Source organism: Plectropomus leopardus, chromosome 17 (genome assembly GCF_008729295.1).
Source record: "Plectropomus leopardus isolate mb chromosome 17, YSFRI_Pleo_2.0, whole genome shotgun sequence".
Taxonomy (NCBI): domain Eukaryota; kingdom Metazoa; phylum Chordata; class Actinopteri; order Perciformes; family Serranidae; genus Plectropomus; species Plectropomus leopardus.
This window is the reverse complement of record NC_056479.1, coordinates 12297074-12318299: the sequence shown is the minus strand read 5'-3', so window position 1 is coordinate 12318299 and position 21226 is coordinate 12297074. Positions and strand designations below refer to the sequence as shown.

General features: G+C 35.6%; 2 protein-coding genes across 4 annotated transcripts; one reads left to right on the top strand and one right to left on the bottom strand.

The window, feature by feature from the left end:
* The first annotated feature begins 1024 nt into the window (after nt 1-1024).
* On the top strand, nt 1025-12176 carry mlx (MAX dimerization protein MLX). 3 transcript variants are annotated; one of them, XR_006106725.1, is made up of 9 exons: nt 1025-1390; nt 2810-2849; nt 3001-3090; nt 3929-4038; nt 4161-4263; nt 5460-5559; nt 5990-6191; nt 6292-6485; nt 11757-12176. XR_006106725.1 is itself a non-coding variant. In XM_042505359.1 (8 exons), exons 1-8 carry the CDS (start codon nt 1352-1354, stop codon nt 6346-6348), a joined length of 741 nt encoding a protein of 246 aa, XP_042361293.1. In that variant the 5' UTR covers nt 1025-1351; the 3' UTR covers nt 6349-9036. The 3 variants fall into 3 exon arrangements, 2 of the variants coding, with proteins under 2 accessions (XP_042361293.1, XP_042361294.1); XM_042505359.1 differs by lacking the exon at nt 11757-12176 and having other exon boundaries at nt 6292-9036; XM_042505360.1 differs by lacking the exon at nt 11757-12176 and having other exon boundaries at nt 1026-1390; nt 2813-2849; nt 6292-9036.
* Nucleotides 12177-16259: 4083 nt separating this feature from the next.
* On the bottom strand, nt 16260-20598 carry LOC121957141 (PSMC3 interacting protein). Its single transcript, XM_042505664.1, has 8 exons — nt 20527-20598; nt 19210-19310; nt 18791-18880; nt 18151-18262; nt 17847-17992; nt 17688-17741; nt 16944-17003; nt 16260-16808 (listed from the first exon to the last, which is right to left on the bottom strand). Exons 1-8 carry the CDS (start codon nt 20543-20545, stop codon nt 16752-16754), a joined length of 639 nt encoding a protein of 212 aa, XP_042361598.1. The 5' UTR covers nt 20546-20598; the 3' UTR covers nt 16260-16751.
* Nucleotides 20599-21226: the final 628 nt, after the last annotated feature.

Here is a 21226-nt window from a genome sequence, read left to right as displayed (position 1 = left end):
GTTCAAGGTCAAGGAAACGTGTTAACCCAGCAGGTGCAGATGAACCAAGAGGAAAAAGAAACTTTGCCCCACTTTCCCATGAATACATTCTCACTACACTGGCGTCATTTAACCCAGCTCAACTTGCATTGGGTTACATTTGTTTTTGTCATTTTACAGTAGTTCACGTGAGGCCAGGTCGATGTGGAAGTCAGGTGAAGGTCCTGAGCCTGAGTGACAAGGTAGAGAGGGTTGTCCAACAGCGCCCCTCTGTGTGTAAAGCCAACTACTACATGTAAGGTTGCTGTATTCAGGGTCTCCTCGGAAATTGATAGTTTTGATTCTCGACATCAAAACATACAGCTCAAAAACATTCAAGACTTTTTAAAACATGAACATGGACTCTGTAAAGAAAATATATAGTGTTGCAATCAGTTGTTGTATGACCAGTGATGGAAAAAGAATTCAGATCCTTTACTTAAGTAAAAATACAATTGCCGTCCTATGAAAATACTCTGTTACAAGTAAAAGTCCATCATTGAAAATGATACTTAGTTAAAAGTAATTATAGTCAGGAAAATGTTCAACATTTAAGTATCCAATGCAGAAAAATCTTAAACAAAAACAAACATCCCCGAAAAATCTACATTATTAGAAAAAAAGGGAAAAAAAATACCTGCCAAAACTCAATATTATTTAAAAAAAAAAAAAAAAAATTCAAAATTATAAAAACATTTTAAAAAAATGGGCTTAAACACCCCAAACTTCAGTGTTATTTTAGAAAACGAGAAAAACACCCTCAGACTCAATAAAAATAGATAAAATTATATAAAAAATAGAGAAAAGCTTGAACTTTTCTTTGAATTGAATTGATTGATAAGTCAACCAACCTTTGTAGCTGTACTTGTATAAACTTAAAATGATAAATTTTACTAACTCATTTTAGGTTTTTTTAAGTAAAAAATAAAAATTATAAAGTCACCAAAGCTGACAGATAAATGAAGTGAAGTAAAAAGTAAAATATTTTCCTCTGAAATGTAGTGAAGCAAAAGAATAAAGTAGCATGAAAACACCAGAAAGTAAAGTCTATGTCCCTAAAATTCATAGTTCAGACTACAGTGCTTGAGCAAATGTACTTAGTTACACAGCACCACTCCTAATGACGACACCTACCTGCTTTAAATCATTTGTCCACACGAACTGTGTTTATGAGGAACACTTTCAGTATGAGGCTAGCCGTTTTATTGTTATTAATTCAACGGTATACGACTTACCAAAAGTTTTACCACCTGAAACAACAGGGTCTAAGACAGTTTGAATTAACCAGTCGTACCTGAAGGCAGCACAGCTATTAGTTATTTTACATTCCAAAATGACGGACCCGACAACGTCGCCAGAGGATCACTGGAAAGTAAGTACTTAATGCTAGTTAACCACCACCTTTTAGTTAAATTGATTCGTACGTCCATTGCATCCGTGATATGTTGCGCAAATTGCTATGTCCATAAGTTGAAGTTTTGTAAACGTTATGGAGGAGCAGGGCTTTGTTAGCTTGACAGCTAGCGTTAGCCCTGTGACGTTAGCGAACGTCACAGGGCTAATAGCAGTTAGCTAGTTAAGTAAACAAAACGTCCCGAAAAGGACAGCTCGTGTTCTTCGTTTGTGCTTAAAATAGACTCTCTATAACTAAAAGTAAATTTCAGTTCTTGCGTGTCTGTATGTCTTTAAAACATCTAGAAGTGACAGAGGTGCAGATTTGTCGAAGAGTCCGTTAGAATGGTAAAGTAAATCTACCATTAGCAAGCCTGTAAATTCATTACTATGTGCAGCACATAAATAACATAAATTCAACCTGCAGAATACGCTGATTAATCATCATAAGATTCTATATCCGTCCTCTCTGTCCACTTTCTCTTTCCACATCCCAGAAGTATTGACTGAAGCTTTCTAGCAGACCATGTGTAATCGATGTGTCAGTGTCGTATCTGATAATAATATAGCTGCTAACATGAAAATCATCTAGACAAATACAATTCTTCTTATGTCAGGGACCCCTAAGTAAAACTGTTATCTAATCATATTAAAGTCTTTGAGGTGGCAATATACACACACACACACACACACACACACAGACAGAGACATTTAATCAGGAAGTCACACTGATCAAGATTTTACAAGTGAGACCTTAGTGCAAAGTAAAACATACAATAAATAAGATATTATAATGGGGATGACATAGAAATATAGTAATAAAATATCAAGGATAAAATCCACATTCTAAAATGTCCTTGGTGTTGGCATGAAAAGGAATAAAAAGGATGACACACTTATATAATATATATGTAAACGTAAAGATATGCATTTATTCAACAATTGCATGACAAAGTATAAATTAATGCATTCTGAAATATCATCGGCACAGGTATAAAATGGGATAATTACAAGCATATTATTTTAATAATATTTCTTTGATTTGCCCTATCAGTGTCAAGAGCAAGACGTAATGTTGATATGCCCTCTGGAATCATTATAAAACACAACAACAACAAAACAAAATAGACCCGCACCAGTATTGTGGTGTGTTGCCCTACATCAAACAGTGGATCTGTGATTTAAGGACTAATAGGGTGCAGCTCTTTACCCTCCTGCACACTTAAATTGAACAAATCAGGGCAATGCTCAGCGGGGGTTTAGAGTTTTCTATCAGGCAAGCTAGCTATTGGTCTACTGTCAGCGTATTTAGGGCAGGATGATTTCCCTTCTTTTTATTCCAGCCCCTCAGCCTCTATTTTCTCCTTTTTCCATCTTCTGTTTTCTGGTGATGGCTCAGCAGACAGACGGCGCTTTCAGCGACAGCGGCTTTGACCCTAGTGAGTATTCAGTCAGTTCATATTCTGTTTTTGGTCATATCATTTGATATTCAGGCTTTGTGATAGTGACATTGTGTTTCCGATATTAGCATGTCAATCTTCTTCTGACCCGGAGTGAAAAATGTTTGATGTCGTCTGTCTTGCTCTTCAGGTTTCTTTGCTGAATCTGCCAGAAAGGGTTCAGTTGTGTCCAGGGCCAACAGCATCGGCTCGACAAGTGCCTCTTCAGTACCAAATACAGGTATGTTGTTTAGAATAAAGGGGAACTTAGATTGCTGACTGTTTGGAGAAAGAATTTGTGCTACATTGAGACTGTGATATGATATGATATGATATGATATGATATTTGCTTTGTTGATGGATCCTCTCTTCAAATGACTTCCCTGTAGCAAATGTACTTGTAGTCTAAATTATGTCAAATGTTTTGAGATTGCACTTCTAAGAATACTCTATCATGTTTCATACAAAGTATAACCTTACCATTAAATCAAGCCTTAGTCGGCTTCCTTTAATTTTAGCATCCTGCTTCTTAAAATATTACTACTCAGTGCAATATAAAGTCAGCGCACGTAAGTACGCCTAATAGGATGTAGAAGCACTGTAATTCCAACAGAGGGCTTTGTGTAATTATAAGTTTAATAGAATTCAGTGCATAGAGAAGTGTTTTCCATCTTCATAGCTTTTGTTTAGATTCTGTTGAATAATGTCTTGTGTAAGCCAGTGAAAAGTGGATTACAATGATCGATAGAACTTGATTGAGGCATGAATCAGCTTGTCTGAATCCTGCTGAGATGTACCAGTCTTGGCTAAATTTCTGGAATGGAAGAAAATAAACTGAAGATTTACTCTAGGACATGTACCGTAAGTAAATCTATAAATTCATCTTTCAGTCCCAGAAAAGAAAGCTTGTTGTCAGACCAACTAAACCACTTAAAAATAGCTTAATCCTTCTCCTCTACGAAAAGTTCAGTTTAAAAGCAAAATAGTTCATTGTGCATTTGTCAGTATACCATCAGGTATTCAGTGTCTTAAGTCAGAGGCGTGTTTCCTAATCTGATTGTCAGTATATTCTTGAACAGATGATGAAGACAGTGACTACAGACATGAGACGTCTTATAAGGATTCGTATAAAGATCGACGGAGACAAGCGCACACACAGGCTGAGCAGAAGCGTAGGGATGCTATCAAGGTAAGGCTAGACTGCAAATAGGATTTAGGTCTCTGTGACTTAATACAGATACACTTTTGAAAAGTTTTATAGTTCCATAATTCTATTTTTTCAGTCCTTACTAATTCTTTTTTTAACTTCAGAAAGGCTACGATGACCTCCAGTCCATAGTGCCAACCTGCCAGCAACAGTCTGAATTTGCAGTGGGAGCACAGAAGATCAGCAAGGCCACTGTGCTACAGAAAAGTAAGATGTCATGTTTTGGAATAAGTTATAATCGGTCGTCCTCGGAATGATGCATTTGGAATAGTAGTAATAGTAATAGCACCCATTCTTGAGAAATGGGACAAATCATACCCTACCAAAACAAACAACCCAAAAAACTTTTAAAAGTATAACTTAACAACACACTAATATGTGATTTCTAAAATGTTTGGATCTGCTCTCCATGTTTTAATTTCTAAAATTCCTCTGTGCCAGAAAGTACCCATGTCCCAGACAAGAATTCACAACTTCAGACAATCAAAAATGTGTTAAAAGTCTTCAATATCTAAAACTAACTGTATGTGCTGATAACATCCGTGTAAAAAACGTAGGTTTCATCATCTTTGTATTTAAATATGTCTTTTTTTAACGAAAATGTTGGTCCTTAAAGATGTGTCCCAGTTATTTGTCAATTCTGTAATTTTTTTTTCAAAAAACATGATTTAAATAAGGCAAAAACGGACTTACCTATATCCTAAGGACTCCTGTCTCATTTCCTGGTTTCCAGAAAGGGGGTGTGTGCTGTTGTAGTACCGGTAAATTTTCCACTTCTTGATTAATTGATTAAATAAAATTGCTATTGGGTACGTCTCAGCCATAACATGTCAACTACATAGTCTTTCGAGATCAAAACTAAATAAGAATCATCATTTAGTATTTTGATTAGCATCAACAGAATTCGTAGCATCTTGAAATGTAAAAATATATAACTTTTTGTCAACTCTGTAAGATGTCAACTCAGTTTTCTGTCCAACTTTCAGCAGTGGCATTATTGTCCAGTCGTTTTCCAATTTTGTTCAGTCCAGCCACTGGTTTATTTTTCACTTCAGTCATGTTATGAAGATCTGATTGCTGCTTAAAGCCCCCATTACAAACCCAGTCTCACATGCGCACATTACAAAAAGCAAGCAAGCAAAAAGATAATATATGGCATCCGCAGATATAAATGAGCATGTTCAAATAACCAGAGTTCAGTAGAAAGATTTAGACAAAAATATCAGACAATAGAAACATTTGCACTTGTTCAAATGACTTTATTAGGGGGAAAATAGGACGTAGCAGCATTTTAATAAGTAGAAAATGGTTGTGGATGGAAAACACCTCGTTGAAAATGGAAGTTTTATATCTGTTTGAAGTGGAGAAACCCCTTACAGATGCATTTCTGTATTTGTTTGCAGCAATCGACTACATCCATTTTCTTCATAAAGAAAAGAAGAAGCAAGAGGAGGAAGTTTCTGTACTTAGGAAAGAAGTGATGGCGCTGAAGATTATGAAAACGTGAGAAACTGGTTCACAAACTTTCTCAGCTAAGCTTTTTTACCTGTAATTTATTCTACAGCCCCAATTGCTGGCAAACTAACACCTTCCTACTTATTCTGCACCCAGGACAGATGAAAAGATGGATTTAAAAATGAATGCTGATCTTGTTCAAAGTGAGGAAACTCTTGAGTTAGAAATGTTTTAATCGCAGCCCTGACACAGCATATTCTGAAAGGACTATTTGATCTAAAATGAAGTAAAAAAATAAAGATGCAAAAAGGTGTCTTTAAATTAAAGTTTAAAATGCTGTGTTTGGATTTTCTTTGACATTTGCCTTGGAGGCAAATAATTTAATCTATCTTAAGTAAAACATTTGCTTATGAAACAGGCCAAAAATTAATTTGTGGTTTTTGTGATGCAAGTAAACACTGATATTCTCTTTTGATAGGAACTATGAGCACATAGTGAAGGCTCATCAGAACAACCCACAGCAGGGAGAGGATCAGGTGTCAGACCAGGTCAAGTTCAACATCTTTCAGAGCATCATGGACTCACTGTTCCAGTCTTTCAGCAATTCTGTTTCGGTGAGCAGCTTTCAAGAACTCTCTGCCTGTGTTTTCAGCTGGATTGAGGAGCACTGCAAGCCACAGGTAAGAAATACCTCTGATGCATTGTGGACAGCAGATCAGACACAGTGGTGATGGTCAGTGATATTTTAACAATCTGTGTGTTTCTTCTCTTCTGTTGTAGACACTGAGGGACTTTGTTGTTAGGGTGCTCCGGCAGATCAATGGTCAGCTTTATTGATTGAGTGAAACCTCTGGACTTAACCTCCAGAAATTGACTTTGAGCTTGTTCAGGCCACACACCACAGTATTTACACTCACTTCAGCTCATCAGTGACTCCTCGGTTGCAATTGGATAACCTGTCAGTACGGGCAGAGGTGAGAAGCTGCATGTATAAGAAGGATCACTTTCTGATTGTATGTAGGAGAGTTAAGCATTCGTCAGCCTCTGATGACTGTTCATATTACTTACTATTGTTCTAATTAGAAATTCACAATAAACATAACAGTTTGCCAGTGAATATATGCATTTAATGCATCAGGTAGAAAACATAGTGTAGTATGCACCCAGTTGTAGTCACTAGGCGAGTTTCCATTAACCCTCAAATTGCACAAATTGAAATTACGAATGCAAAATATGTCTAATGGAAACACATCATTTAAAAAAACCTGTTTATTGCACAAAAAATTCTATGCTTACATGAGGTGGTATCTCAGGCGATTCAAAAAGGCCATATTCCACAAAACTGCAATGGAAACATTTTTTTCACTTTTATAGCTCATATGATGTGCAACATTGGGCAACAGCAATGCGACTATGGCTAATATGGCTTAAGTTTTGCACAAATCTATAATGGAAACCCGCCTACTGTCTGCAGTAACAGGTGTTGCCCTTGAGATACATCAAAACTAAGACTACCACAGATTTGGGTAATTAATTGCATTTCTTCTGCACTCTATAATTCTAATAATTAACATAAATTTAGAGAAGCGTGATGAGAAATGTGGAAAAACTCTGAGCCCTCACCCTCACATATTTGCTGCCTAATGCTGATACAAAGGGCTCCTCTCAGCTTCAGTTCACAAATACTGTGAGTCAGTCATACCACTCTGAACCGTAGCAATGTCAAACACTCTCCTACTATACTACTGCAGGGTAACTGTCATTTTCTCTAACTGTGCAACCAGGTATAGCCTCTTTGGCACTAAAGCATTTTATTATTGTTTAAAAACAAAATGCCTTAGTTTTAAGGTTTTTATTACAGCAGTGGCGTTAAGCCGCTAAAATGTTAAAATGACGTGTGTAGGCAGCATTAAGATTCATGGATTATTAATTATATACACTGACTTTTGACAATAATTGAGCCTTACCGCATACTGTTTAAGTTCAGGCAGTTCAGTTGCTGTTGTACATATTCTATGTTTTTTTGGGAGATGTCAAAGACAAAGTGTTGATTTTTAGGAACCTTTTGGATTGCAGTTTACTATACAATAAGCTTAAAGGTTTAGTGTTTTAAGATTTAGGTGGATCTATTAGCAGAAATGGAATTTAATATAAGTTTGTTTTCTACAAGGTATGATCACATAAAATAGAAAAATGTGTTTGATTGTTTATATCTCCATACGGAGTGCGTCCTCTTCTATGGAGTTTGCCATGTCGTGTTGTTACTGGCTCAGAACGGACAAACACAGCACTGGCTGTAGATGCAATCTACAACCTCAGCTGCTAGATGCCACTAAATCTTACACACTAGACCTTTACAGTTCAGTGGTTTGAATGCCAACATGATGGCTTTGGATGTCTGAGTTCTATGATCAGTAACAGTTCAGTCCAAAAAGTGAAACATTATACACCACTATATGTAAAAAGTTGTGACTGTTCTGACTGAACCCTCCATCAGTCACATGTTCCTGGTGAGGGATTTACAGCTGCTGTACTGAGTTCAAAAAGGTTTTCCTTCTTACATTTTTAAACATATGATACAAAGCTAATTTTCATTAAGACTTTTACAGTTTCCAGTGTCTGAATAAGTAAAATCTGTCATACACATGGCTAATCTATTTGAGTAGCTTTATTGTTGTGGCTTTCGTCAAAGGGAAATGTTAATTTTCAAACCTGTCTTGTTGCTTCAAGTACTGTCTCTTTATAGTTGTTTTGTATAGCCATCTACGGTATATCACCATCCAAAGAGTGCCGTCAACCTACGTAATGACAATGAATGCTTGTCCTGTTTGCATTGCCCCAAGTGAAATGGAAATGAAGCACAGCAGAAAAGGACAAATCATATTGCTGTGTTGTGGTTCCATCTCTACAGCTAATTAACCCTTGAAAAAATAATATAATATTATTTTAAGACGGTTGAGAAAGAACTTAATTTGTTGGAAAAATTATGTTATCACGAAAGCAACAAAAGTGACTCTTATTAACATTTAATAATTAAAAGCAATACTGAGTGAAGAAGCAGTACAAAAGATAATTAACAAAGGGGAGGAATAAAACATGACAACCCCCCCTAATACCTGAAGGAGATAAATTGCTGCCCATTTGTTGTACATTGTGGTTCTTTTATACACAGTTTTCTAAAAACATGTCAGCAATATGGACTTGAGGATATATGAACAAAGAACCCAGCTCTCAAAGCTATAATGACTAGTTGTTGACATATTCATCAAAGGCTCAGGGTTAGTTGTATGGCTTTAAAAAGGGAAAGAAAAACCTAGGTTGCCTATTAGGCCATAAGCATCTGACAGCGCTGTTGTCTAACAATGTGACGTAGTGGTAGTGTCTTGCATATGACATCTATTTTTGTATAAATATTTTCAGTTAAAGTGGAAATTGTTTTTCCATTCAACTTTTACTGAAGATGTATTATTTGTTCAAGAGAAATGATTTGAATAAAGAATGCGCTGTGGCTCTGATGAAAAATCTATATTCATATTTATAATTAATAATCTTTTCTTGTATGATGAAGTGGATGAATGAGCTTTTTTTTTTTCCAAGTGCTTGGAACAACTGTTACACAGTTTTCATCAGTCTCCACTCCCAACTTCACTCTGTGAGGGAAACACCACATCATGGTCAAAAATTCGTGGCCGTCATGAAAAAGTCATGAAAAAGTAATTAAAAATATCTAAGTATATTATGTCATTAAAGAAAGAAATTAAACAAATCATAAAAAGTCATAAATATAGTATGTCATGTAAAAAGTGGCATCACTAAACATGTAGCTTAAGCATTAAAATTCTTAAATAACAAATGTCAATGAAGTATGTCATGGCAAATATACATTGTGTAATATGTCATTCAAAAATCATAAAAAAAAAAAAAAAAGCCTACATATAGTATGTAAAAAAAAAAAAAAAAAAAGTCAGGGGCGTGTGGTGGCTCAGTGGATAGAGTGGTGCCCCTTGCCAAGGCTGTGTCCTTGCCATGGCGGCCGGGGGTTTGAATCCAGTCTTGGCCCTTTGCTGCATGTCTCCCACTCTCTCTATCCCTTTCACACTCCCACTGTCCGATCAATTAAAAACAATAAAAGCCCAAAAAAATAATCTTTAAAAATATATATATATTTTTTAAGGTCAAATTATGCTATGTTGTTAAAAACATCATGTAAAACTTCTTAAGTAATTAAATCTGACGAAAATTACACATACAAGCCATACTTAAGTTTGTCATCTAACAATCATAAAGAAACATCACAGGCCCCAAGACCCATAAAATAACATGATGAAAACATGACCAAAGATGCAAGGCTATAGTATGGCGAAGAATGTACAAATTTGACATGTCCGAAAAACACCTGAAAACCACTTAGTATAGCATGTAGAGGCATGTTATTAGTACACAGTGTTGAAAAAGCATCCAAAAATGGCCCGAAAACCATAAATAAAAATAACATGTTGAGAGAATGGCGAAAAAAGCAAAGCTATAGTATGACAAAAATGTGAAAATTTGGCCAAAGAAGCAAGGCGAAAATGTCAAAATTTGACATGTCTAAAAAACAGCTGAAAACAACTTAGAATAGCATGTAGAGGCATGTTATAGTGTACAGTGTTGAAAAAACATCAAAAAAGACCCAAAAACCCATAAAAAAGCATCTTGAAAAATTGACCAAAGAAGCAAGGCTATAATATGGCGAAAAAGTCAAAATTTGACATGTCCAAAAAACAGCTGAAAACCACTTGGTATGGCATATAGAGACATGTCATAGTATGCAGTGTTGAAAAACCATCCAAAAACAGCCCCAAATCCCATAAAATAGTATGTTGAAAAATTGACCAAGGAAACAAGGTTATAGTATGGCAAAAAAGTCAAAATTTGACATGTCCAAAAAACAGCTGAAAACCACTTAGTATAACATGTAGAGGCATGTTACAGTGTACAGTGTTGAAAAAACATCCAAAAACGGCCCAAAAACCCATAAAATACCATCATGAAAAAATGACCAAAAAAGAAACAGTATAGCATGGCAAAAAAGTCAAAATTTGACGTGTCTAAAAAACAGCTGAAAACCACTTAGTATTGCATGTAGAGGCATGTTATAGTGTACAGTGCTGAAAAAACATCCAAAAACGAACCAAAAACCCATAAAAAAGCATCTTGAAAAATTGACCAAAGAAGCAAGGCTATAGTATGGCAAAAAAGTCAAAATTTGACATGTCCAAAAAACAGCTGAAAACCACTTAGTATAGCATATATAGGCATGTTATAGTATGCAGTGTTGAAAAAACATCCAAAAACAGCCCAAAAACCCATAAAAAAGCATCTTGAAAAATTGACCAAACAAGCAAGGCTATAGTATGGCAAAAAAGTCAAAATTTGACATGTCCAAAAAACAGCTAAAAACCACTTAGTATAGCATGTAGAGGCATGTTATAGTGTACAGTGCTGAAAGAACATCTAAAAACAGCCCAAAAACACAGAAAAAAGCATCTTGAAAAATTGACCAAAGAAGCAAGGCTATAGTATGGCGAAATTGTCAAAATTTGACATGTCTAAAAAACAGCTGAAAACCACTTAGTATAGCATATATAGGCATGTTATAGTGTACAGTGTTGAAAAAACATCCAAAAACAGCCCCAAATCCCATAAAATGGTATCTTGAAAAATTGACCAAAGAAGCAAGGCTATAGTATGGCGAAACTGTCAAAATTTGACATGTCCAAAAAACAGCTGAAAACCACTTAGTATAACACGTAGAGGCATCTTACAATACACAGTGTTGAAAAACCATGCAAAAACGGCCCAAAAACCCATAAAAAAGCATCTTGAAAAAATGACCAAAAAAGAAAGGCAAAAATGTCAAAATTTGACATGTCCAAAAAACAGCTGAAAACTACTTAGTGTAACATATAGAGGCATGTTGTAGTGTACAGTGTTGAAAAAACACCCCCAAATGGCCCAAAAACCCATAAAGTAGTATGTTGAGAAAATGACAACAAAAGCAAGGCTATAGTATGGCGAAAATGTCAAAATTTGACATGTCCAAAAAAAAGCTGAAAAGCACTTAATATAGTGTGTAAAGGCATGTTGCAATATACAGTGTTGAAAAAGAAGACTGAAAAAGATTTTTTGACATAATATTCTATGTCTTTTTCAGCAATTTTTTCAGCATGCTTAATTATGTCTTTTTTGTGTGTTGATGTCAGGTTTTGCAACTGTAGTCCATCGTCACCTACTCCATCACAGTCTGGTATGCTGCAGCCACTACGAGGGACACGAACAGGCTGCAGCGTATCATCAGCGCTGCAGAGAGGGTGATCAGCTGCCACCTGCCATCTCACTATGACCTGTACACCTCCAGGGGCCCAAGGTTTCCAGGCAAAATTGTGGCAGACCCCTCCCACCCTGGACAGACTTTTCAAGTACCTCCCCCTGGCAAGAGGCTGTGGTCCATCAGGGCCAAAACCTGTACACCTCCAGGGCCTTTAGGCGTGCAGTTAAAACTGTGGCTGACCCTTCTCACCCTGGACACGGACTATTCGAGACCCTCCCCTCCCTCACTGCTGTCACCATCATGAACAATACTCGGGCCCTTCCTCCTCCCCCTGCCCAGTTTTTATGCCTTACATTACACTACAGGTTAATTTATTTATTTTAGACTGTACATAAGTGCACTGTAAGTCACTGTAACTTCTGCACAACTGTACAATCCTTCATTGTACCTTTTGCACATAGATTTTTTGTTCTTTATAATCTTTTTTTTCATTTTATATTTTTAAATTGCTTCAATATTTTTATCTTATGTCTTACACTATTTTAATTCAATATTTTTATTCTTCTTCTATGTTAACTGTTTTGCAAGTCAAATCCCTTGTATATGTAAACGTACTTGGAAATAAAACTGGATACTGATTCTAATTCTATGGTATGACTTTTTTGTATGGTTTTTGGATTACATACTATAATATGACTATTTTATGCTATTCTGGACAACATACTATAGTATGACTTAGTTATGCTGTATTGGATGGCATACTATAGTATGACTGTTTTGTGCTGTTTTGGAGGACAAACTATAGTATGACTGTGTAATGACTTTTTAATGCTATTTTGAACGACATACTGTAGTGTGACTTTTTTATATTATTTTGGATTGCATACTGTAGTATGACTTTTTATGCTATTTTGGACAACATACTATACTTTGTGTTTTTGATGCTATTTTGTATGATATACTATACTATGACTCCTTTGTGGTATTCTGGACAACATACTATATTGTGTTTTTTTTTTGTTTGTTTCATTTGAAATAACAACCTGTACAATGATTTGTTTCTGTGTACTTTTTTTGATGACAGACAATGCTGTGATTTTTTAAGCTTTGGACATCATGTTATACTTTGATTTTTGTAATAAATTTTTTCGACAACATATTTCGACTTTTTCATGTTGATGTGGATGATATGACTTTTTCATGCTATTTAGGATGAACTGTGTACTATGTTATTTTGGATGCCATACTTTTATGTTGATTTTTTTTTTTTACTTTCCATTACTTTTTTATGCTGTTTTGAATGACATACTATACAGAGTTTACTGAATGACATACTATATAGAGTTTTTTATGCTATGTAAGATAACATGCTATGCTATCATGTTTTTGTTGTATTCCTCACAACAAACTATGCTATTCCTTATTATGCGTTATTTGACAACCTACAATACTATGACTTTTTTGTTCTGTTTCTGATGACATACTATATTATGACTTCCTTTTTCTATTTGACTTTTTGATGAGTTTTTGGACAATATATCATACTATGACTTTTTTATGCCGTTTTGGACGATATAGAATTGTAGCAAGGTCAACGCGCTAACAGTTACAGGACAAGTAGAGTGGAATAACTCTAACTCTAAGGACTTAACAGGAGGAACTTGTAGACTGAAGGCAGAATTAAATGAAAACCCTGTACACAGAAAGTGTGATGAAAAGGTACCATGTATTAAACAACAACAACAGAAACAACAAAAACACAAAACAAAAGCAATTGAGCTCAACATATGAAAAGTATGGCCACGTCTTTAAACCAGTCTACAAGAACAATTACTTTTACACCAGTGATTAAATTAACTTATGCTCCCTCCACATACACTGTATATCACGTTAATTAGTTACATTACGAAAATCCACATCACAACCCTTCAGTTCAACTCCCTTCCAGCACCAGAAATCAGCCGTCCACATCCAGGGTACAAAGTCCAAAAATAAAGAAGTCAGTCAATCCAACAACAAAAAAAAGAGGGGAAAGAGGTTGGGCTAAGGAAAGTGTGTGTGTTCTTGTGTGTGTGTGTGTGTGTGTGTGTGTGTATATATGTGTGATTGTGTAGGTGGGGGATTGAACAAGTGCAGAGTGAGGGGCGCAAACCCTCAGTTAGGGCACATCCTACCACAAAGGCGGAAGCGGCTGGTTCGGTTCATCGATGGTTCTTCGGTTTCCTGCAGCTCGCCTTCACGGTTTCTTTGTGCAAAAAGAAAACAGGCCTGTTAGAAACAGATGAGGTCAGCTTTAATATACATGCCTCTGTTTCCAATAACAAAAGACTCCCCAATAACTCACAGCTGTGCTACTTCCAAACAATAATCAACAAACAAAATATAAAATATCATACTGTCACAGAACATTTATTTAAACAATCAACATGATTGAAATATATACAGTATAGATACACGTTTTATAGCAAAACATTGCGTTACGGATCAGCATAACGTCAATGTTATTTGTAATAAACATATGATTTATTATTATTCATTAAACTTTCCAGCATTATATAGAAATTAAAAGCTCCATCTTAAACAAACTTCAGGTAAATTTAAGCATGTGCTGATAATAGGCCGACCTCTCCTGACTGCAGGACTCTGACTTCAACTTCTGTGAATCTACTGTGAAACGTCTGTGCTATTAATCATTTTATTCAGGAAAAAACAACAACTTTTGAGTAGGCCTACTTCTCCTTTAGCTGCCAACAGCTTGCCAACATTCACGGTTAGACAAAGGGTGAAAATAAGGTAATGTGCCTGTGGCTCCAGGTCCCAAAAACATTACATGTGCCGCTGGTAATAATAATGAGAGCTCAGGATGAGCAGTTGGATCAGACATGGAGCGATGCTCCCTGGTGTTTCTAAATAATTCCATCAAAAGTCTGATTAAACCTCAAACTAACAAAAAGTAGTCTGTGGATGTAGGCACTTTCCATCTCTGCAAATAATAATAATAATAATTAAATAAGATAATTAGATAATTAAACGCTGTGGTAGCACTCAGCTGTATTCTAGAGTCAAAGTTGTTCACTGCATTTGTTTGCCGCGGTACTCAGACCACCGCCAGGGCTAAATCGACAATAGCAACATGCTAACAACGATAGCACTATCACAACTCACCAATTTCAGGATTCTGTTTTCTCTCACTCTCTCTGTGCAGTGGCACCACGTCCAGGGACATATGAGATCTGTAACAAGAGACAGTCTATGCATTGCATGTTTGAAAGCATTGAATGTGAATAACGTTAGTAAACAGTCTAATATTATTTACCCATAGCAGGACCACTGTGCTCTCACGTCCACCCTCAGAAAGCCAGCCCGTCATCAAATTAATCGTCTTCCTCTTCTTCTATTGCCAAGCTGGCAGGCTGCATCAATCCATGTATTATAGGGAAGTCTGCTGTTGCTAGTGCTGCTTAAAGCCATGGATGTATTTTACTTAAATCGGTTAAAGCCCTGTGGTTGCTCTGATTGGTCACCCTAGCCTCGCGATATTTTTCGCACGAGATCAGACAGGTAAAAGGCACACAGTGACACTTTGTGAATTGGACCTGGGTTACAATGCTATCACTTAATGTAACGCTAGTGTACTACGCCCTTTTAATGATTTTTTGGACAACATGCTATTCTATGAATTTTAATGCTCCTTTGTACGACATTATGCACTATCACTCCTTTATGCTATTTTGGATGACATACTGTTCCATGACTTTTATTGCCATTGTGAACAACATACTATATTATGACTTATAAATGCTATTTTGGGTGAGATACTATACTGTTCTTTTTTGATATTTTTAGACAACATACTATCCTATGACTTTTTATTTCTATTTTGAATTACATACTATACAATGACTTTTCTCTGCTATTTTGGATTAAATACTATACTATGACTTTTTTGTAGATGGTAAAATTACCAACAAGACGAGACTTACAGCTGTTGTACTAAATTAATTTTTTTCCATTCTTAGATTTTTAGACATAAAAATGTTGTTGTGTTGGCTTTCACAGTTTCCAGGATCTCAATAAATAAAATCCATCATACACATGGCATGTATATTTTAGTTTACTTTATTGTTGTGGCTTTGATAAAAGGGAGATGTTCATTTTTGAGTACCGTGTTTTAAATAGCCATCTACTGTATATCACTATCCAAAGAGTGCTGTCAACCTAGGTAATGACATATTGAATGCATTTCCTTTTTGCTACACACCAAGTGAAATGGAAATGATGTGCAGCAGAAATGGACAAATCCGATCTCTGCAGCTAATTAACCCTTGAAAATATCTTAATTATTTTAAGACAGTCGAGGAAGACATTAATATGTTGAAGAAAGCATCAAAAGTGATTCATGAACATTTAATAATTTGAAAGCAATACTGAGTGAAGAAGCAGTACAAAAGATAATTAACAAAGGGGAGGTATAAAACAAGACAACCCCCCATAATACCTGAAGGTGATACATTGTACATTGTGGTTCTTTTATCCACAGTTTTTTTTTTAAAACAACATGTCAGCAATATGAACTTGAGGATATATGAACAAAGAACCCAGCTCTCAAAGCTATAATGACTAAATTGTTGACATATTAATCAAAGGCTCAGGATTAGTTATATTGCTTTAAAAAGGGGAAGAAATCCGGCCACAAGCCTCTGTCAGGGCTGTTGTCCAATGATGCCACAAAGTCCTAGTGTCTTGTAATGACAGTTATTTTTGTATAAATATACTTTCATTAAGGATGTACTCTTTGTTCAAGAGAAAAGATTTAAATAACAAATGTGCTGTGGCTCAGACCGCTCTGATGAATAATCTAATTTCTTTGCTAGGCACTGCACTGGCTTATATTAATGAAGTGGATGAACGAGCATTTCCTATTCTTTCAAGTACTTGGAACAACCACCTTACAGTCCTCATCAGTCTCCACTCCAACTTCTTCCTGTGAGGGAAACACCATTGATATTAGTCATTAGTAGTGGGAACATAAAAAAAAAACTAGCACAGAGGTGAAACACACAAAGGTGGCATTAAATTAATTACTAGAAAGTGGATTTCATGAACATGTTTCACTTACCAAGAAATGCTTTTTGCTCTTTGGATACCCCTCCAGGATTGCATTGATCATGTCTGAAGCCTAATAAAAAAACAAAATCATAACAAAATTTTATTAAAAATGTCATTGTATTGCATGTTTTAAAATGTAATGAAAAAGTCATAGTATAGCATGTCATAAATACTTACAAAAATGGTATTGTTTGTCACAAAAAATGTCATTAAAAAAGTCATAGTATAGCATGTCATAAAATTCATTTTAAAAGTCATAGTATAGCATGTCCCAAAAAAGTTATTAAAATAGTCATAGTCCCTTATGTTACAAAAATTTTGCTTTAAAAAGGCATAGTATTGTATGTCATAAAATTCATTTTAAAAGTCATAGTATAGCATGTCCCAAAAAAGTTATTAAAAAGTCCTAGTATCATATGCCACAAAATATTTGTTTAAAAGTCATAGTAAAGTGAGCCATAAAAAAATCATAGTAGTGTATGTCACAAAAAACATTAAATAAAGAAGTTATGGTTTTCTTTGTCATTAAAAAAAAATTGAAAAGTTATCGTTTCGTATGCTATAAAAAAATTATTAAAAAGACTTAGTCGAGTATGTCACAAAAATGTAATTTAAAAAAAGCCATAGTATAGTATGCCATAAAAAAATGTCATAAAAAGCCAGAGTATAGTACGTCATAAAAATGTTTGAGTATGTCATAAGAAAGTCATCGTATAGTATGCAATCAAAATATATTTATATGCAAATATATTACCAGTCTCTTCCTTTTTTTCCACTCTTTGACGTAAACATTCTGCTCTTTGTAAACCTGTAAATCAAAACATTATGATGATTAACAACCAGAAAAAAACAGCACTATTCACTCGGTGTCTAAGATGTTCTGCTTATTAGAAAACATGATTGCATCCTCAACCTTCTCTTTTTCTTCTGGTGTGACGTGATTTGTGGCCGACTTTATCTTTTCCACGCGCGCCCTGTACCCTGAACACTCCGCTTTCAGCTCTTTGATTTCTGACATCATTTCCTCTGTTGTCAGGGAGCTGCTGAGCTCCTTCAGCTCTGTAAGTAGAGATTTCACACAAATGAACACAACGTCCCCCGTCATAATGCAATACAACAAAAACATGTCCTTTAAGCTGGAGGAGAAGTCGCACGCAACCTGCTTACTCAGGCCTAAAACTGTGCAAAATGCTCATGTAAAGATAAGTTTACTACACCTGCATCAAGCTGTCTGCAACTCTGGGTGAGGGACTGCACTTCTGCGCTGAGCTGAGAGATCTGAGAGTCCATCGCCTTCAGGTCTGCATCGTTCACATCTTTGAACTGGGACTGCAAAGAAGGTGAGAAGTAGAGGATTATTTCAAAATAGGGATGCACAATATTGGATTTTTTTTTACCCGATATTTGATATATAACAACTCATTTGGCCGATGGGCGATACCAATATTGATATATCCACTTATCTTCCCAGTCTAACTTTAATTATCATCAAGTCTCTTCTGTAGTGGATTTAACATCATATTATGCATACTCCTATCATGATGGCCCACCAGCAGATGGAGAAATGAAATACACTTTCAGTGTATGTAATTTTTATTCATTGTGTAAGATAAGAAAAATATTTCAACCAATGTCTGCCGATACCAATGACATGCCAATATTATCATGCATCTCTATTCTAAAAAGCAGTTTAGGTACAAGGTACAAGGTAGATTTATTATTCATTTCCCATCTGGTTGATTGGGCAAGACGTTAAATCAAATCAAATCAAATCAAATCAAATTAAATTAATTAAATTACACTGAATTAAATTACTTCCATTGCATACAATACTATATTTCAAAGGAACAGACTAACCTGATCAGCAAAATAAATCTTTTGCTTGCCATATGTTTTCTCCTTTATCTTGCCCTCTAGAGCGAGCAGCTCCATGGCTTTGACCACTGCCTGGTGAATCACAATGAAATCAATCATTAAATGAGAGCCACACACACACACACACACACACACACACACTCAATCATCTGCAAAAAATGTCATGATATGCTACCTTTGTACTAAAGTGACAGCACATTTTATTGAGCTTTTAAGTGACACTCCTGTACTTTTTACCTTCCTCTTACCATTTTATTGAAGATAGTTTTAACAGAAAACTTAGATCAATAATCAAACTTAGATCAATAACTACTAAATTACAAAGTCTTACTTTTTTAATCCATGTTCATGTGTGCATGTGTGTGTCTGTGTTTGTGCTTGATATGATTGATTGTTCTTACCGTTTTGCCCAATCCATGCTGCTTTTGTAAATTGCAAAACACATCCTGAGCACTGTAGGGTCTGTTCTTCTCATTCAGATACGCAAGAATGACAGTCGCGCCTGCAGATGACAGCAGGAGAATGGGAACATATGGGATCATTCCAAATAAACCTCAAACAAAGCTCGAACTGACAGCTAAATTTGTATGGTCTTTTTTATCTTTTAAACTGCATTAATCCACTTTTTATATTAACACATAAATATACATATAGGGTATGCATCACTTACATTAGACAATCATATTTGTGTATTCCAGGTGTTAGATAATCTGAGAATCTCCCATTTATTTTTATTTAAACTTTTTTCTTCATTCTTCATAATAGGCTTCTATTGAAAATAAAAATTGACAAGTATTACAATGATATTCAACAACTTATTTCTTGAAATCTCAAAATAATATAGAAAGGATATAAAGGTGAACAGATTTGCCTGTTTAGGTAGCCAATCTGCCGCCTTCTTAATTTTAACTGACGTAGAACAAGATGATTCATAAATAAACTGACAAATTGTCAACCAAGGAAAAAGAGTATCAAACACATCTTTTCAATATGTTAGAAAGTGATGTGGATGAGAGGTAAAATTCTCAGAAGACATAAAACCATACATGGCAGAGTTAATTTTCAGATTCACCAGCTACATATAATTTTCAATGTAAGGGCCACAAACCTCTCAATTATGTTGTGATTTTTAAATCATGTTTCTTCACAATAAAGGTATTACAGACTTTGGACAACATATCCCCATATGTTGAAATTGAAGAGTCGTGAGTAAGAAATGCCTTGGAGTACTTTGATCATTCCCTAGTCCTTACTTTTGTACCGATATTTAATGTTGTAACTTGTGCCGTCTTTGTTTTAGATCCTATGGTTCTTTTCCAGGACATGGTACCGGCTCTACTCTCCTCTACGTTGGTTTTCCATTAGGAAAAACACCTGGTACCTACTACTTACCTTTTTAGTAAACTTGAGACACCGGTGAACTGATGAAGGTGTATTTTACGGAAGATAATAGTAAAACATCCCTCATACGCTGCTTTAAGACATCGTCACATCATCATATCATGTTGTAAAAATGCTGTATTTTTAAAAGACTCGCATAGTTTTGAGAGCTAGCTCATCATGCTAACCGTTGCAGTAGGGCTACGTAACCTGGCTAACGTTAGCTGATAGCTTCGTCATCTGTGAAATCAAACAAGCATCGTTCGCTCGACACGAGTTCAAGATACAACTGTTAACTTGCGACAGTCAGAACATCTTGACATAAAGCTCGTTCTTACCGTTATCCTTCTTACTCATAGCTTATTTCTTCACTCACTTCAGCTCATGGATGTATGCTTCAGCTTCACAAACCGAGTTTCGCGCGAGATGTACGTCACGGAAAAGATCGTTTATTCATTAAGATGCTTCACACTGTGAGAAATGTCTCCCCTGCTCTACGACAGTTGTGTGGAAAACGTTTGCTTCAAATGAACAAACAACAACAACAAAAAAATACATCTGCATATCAACTGCGCTTGCATTATTACTGTATTTCATTGCCCTGTAATAATTAATCTTTATTTATAAATTGGCTCTGTTGTTTGAGTGTGTGATATTCAGAAAGAAGAGCCGGGTGAGACCTCTCTTTTTTTTCTGATCTCAGAACCACTTAAAGGTCCAGTGTGTTCAGGGCTTCTGTTGGCAGAAATCGTATTTATTATTCCTAACATTTTATATTTGTGTTTTTTGATACCTTAGAATGAGCCATTTTTGTCTACACACAGAGCAGGTCCTCCTCTATGGAATCCATGTTGTTCTAATGTAGACTTGGCACATGGGAAAAGTTTCAGTTCTGCAACCTCACCTCAATATGCCACAAAATCATACACTGGACTTACATGGTCTAAAGCAGTCTAAAGTCTAAACATTTTGATAAATAATACAAATATATTTTGTTATGTGGGAGATTATGTTGGAAATGAAATGCAAACAAATATC

What these genes read in the sequence shown, in the direction of transcription:
- mlx (XM_042505359.1), top strand. Translation starts at nt 1,352, where the DNA reads ATGACGGACCCGACAACGTCGCCAGAGGATCACTGGAAA. An exon ending in CGCCAGAGGATCACTGGAAA is followed by an intron (nt 1,391 to 2,809) that starts GTAAGTACTTAA and finishes GTGATGGCTCAG; the next exon opens with CAGACAGACGGCGCTTTCAG. An exon ending in AGCGTAGGGATGCTATCAAG is followed by an intron (nt 4,039 to 4,160) that starts GTAAGGCTAGAC and finishes TTTTAACTTCAG; the next exon opens with AAAGGCTACGATGACCTCCA.
- LOC121957141 (XM_042505664.1), bottom strand. An exon ending in AGATTTATTTTGCTGATCAG is followed by an intron (nt 18,263 to 18,790) that starts GTTAGTCTGTTC and finishes CCTTCTTTGCAG; the next exon opens with TCCCAGTTCAAAGATGTGAA. An exon ending in CACCAGAAGAAAAAGAGAAG is followed by an intron (nt 17,742 to 17,846) that starts GTTGAGGATGCA and finishes TTTGATTTACAG; the next exon opens with GTTTACAAAGAGCAGAATGT.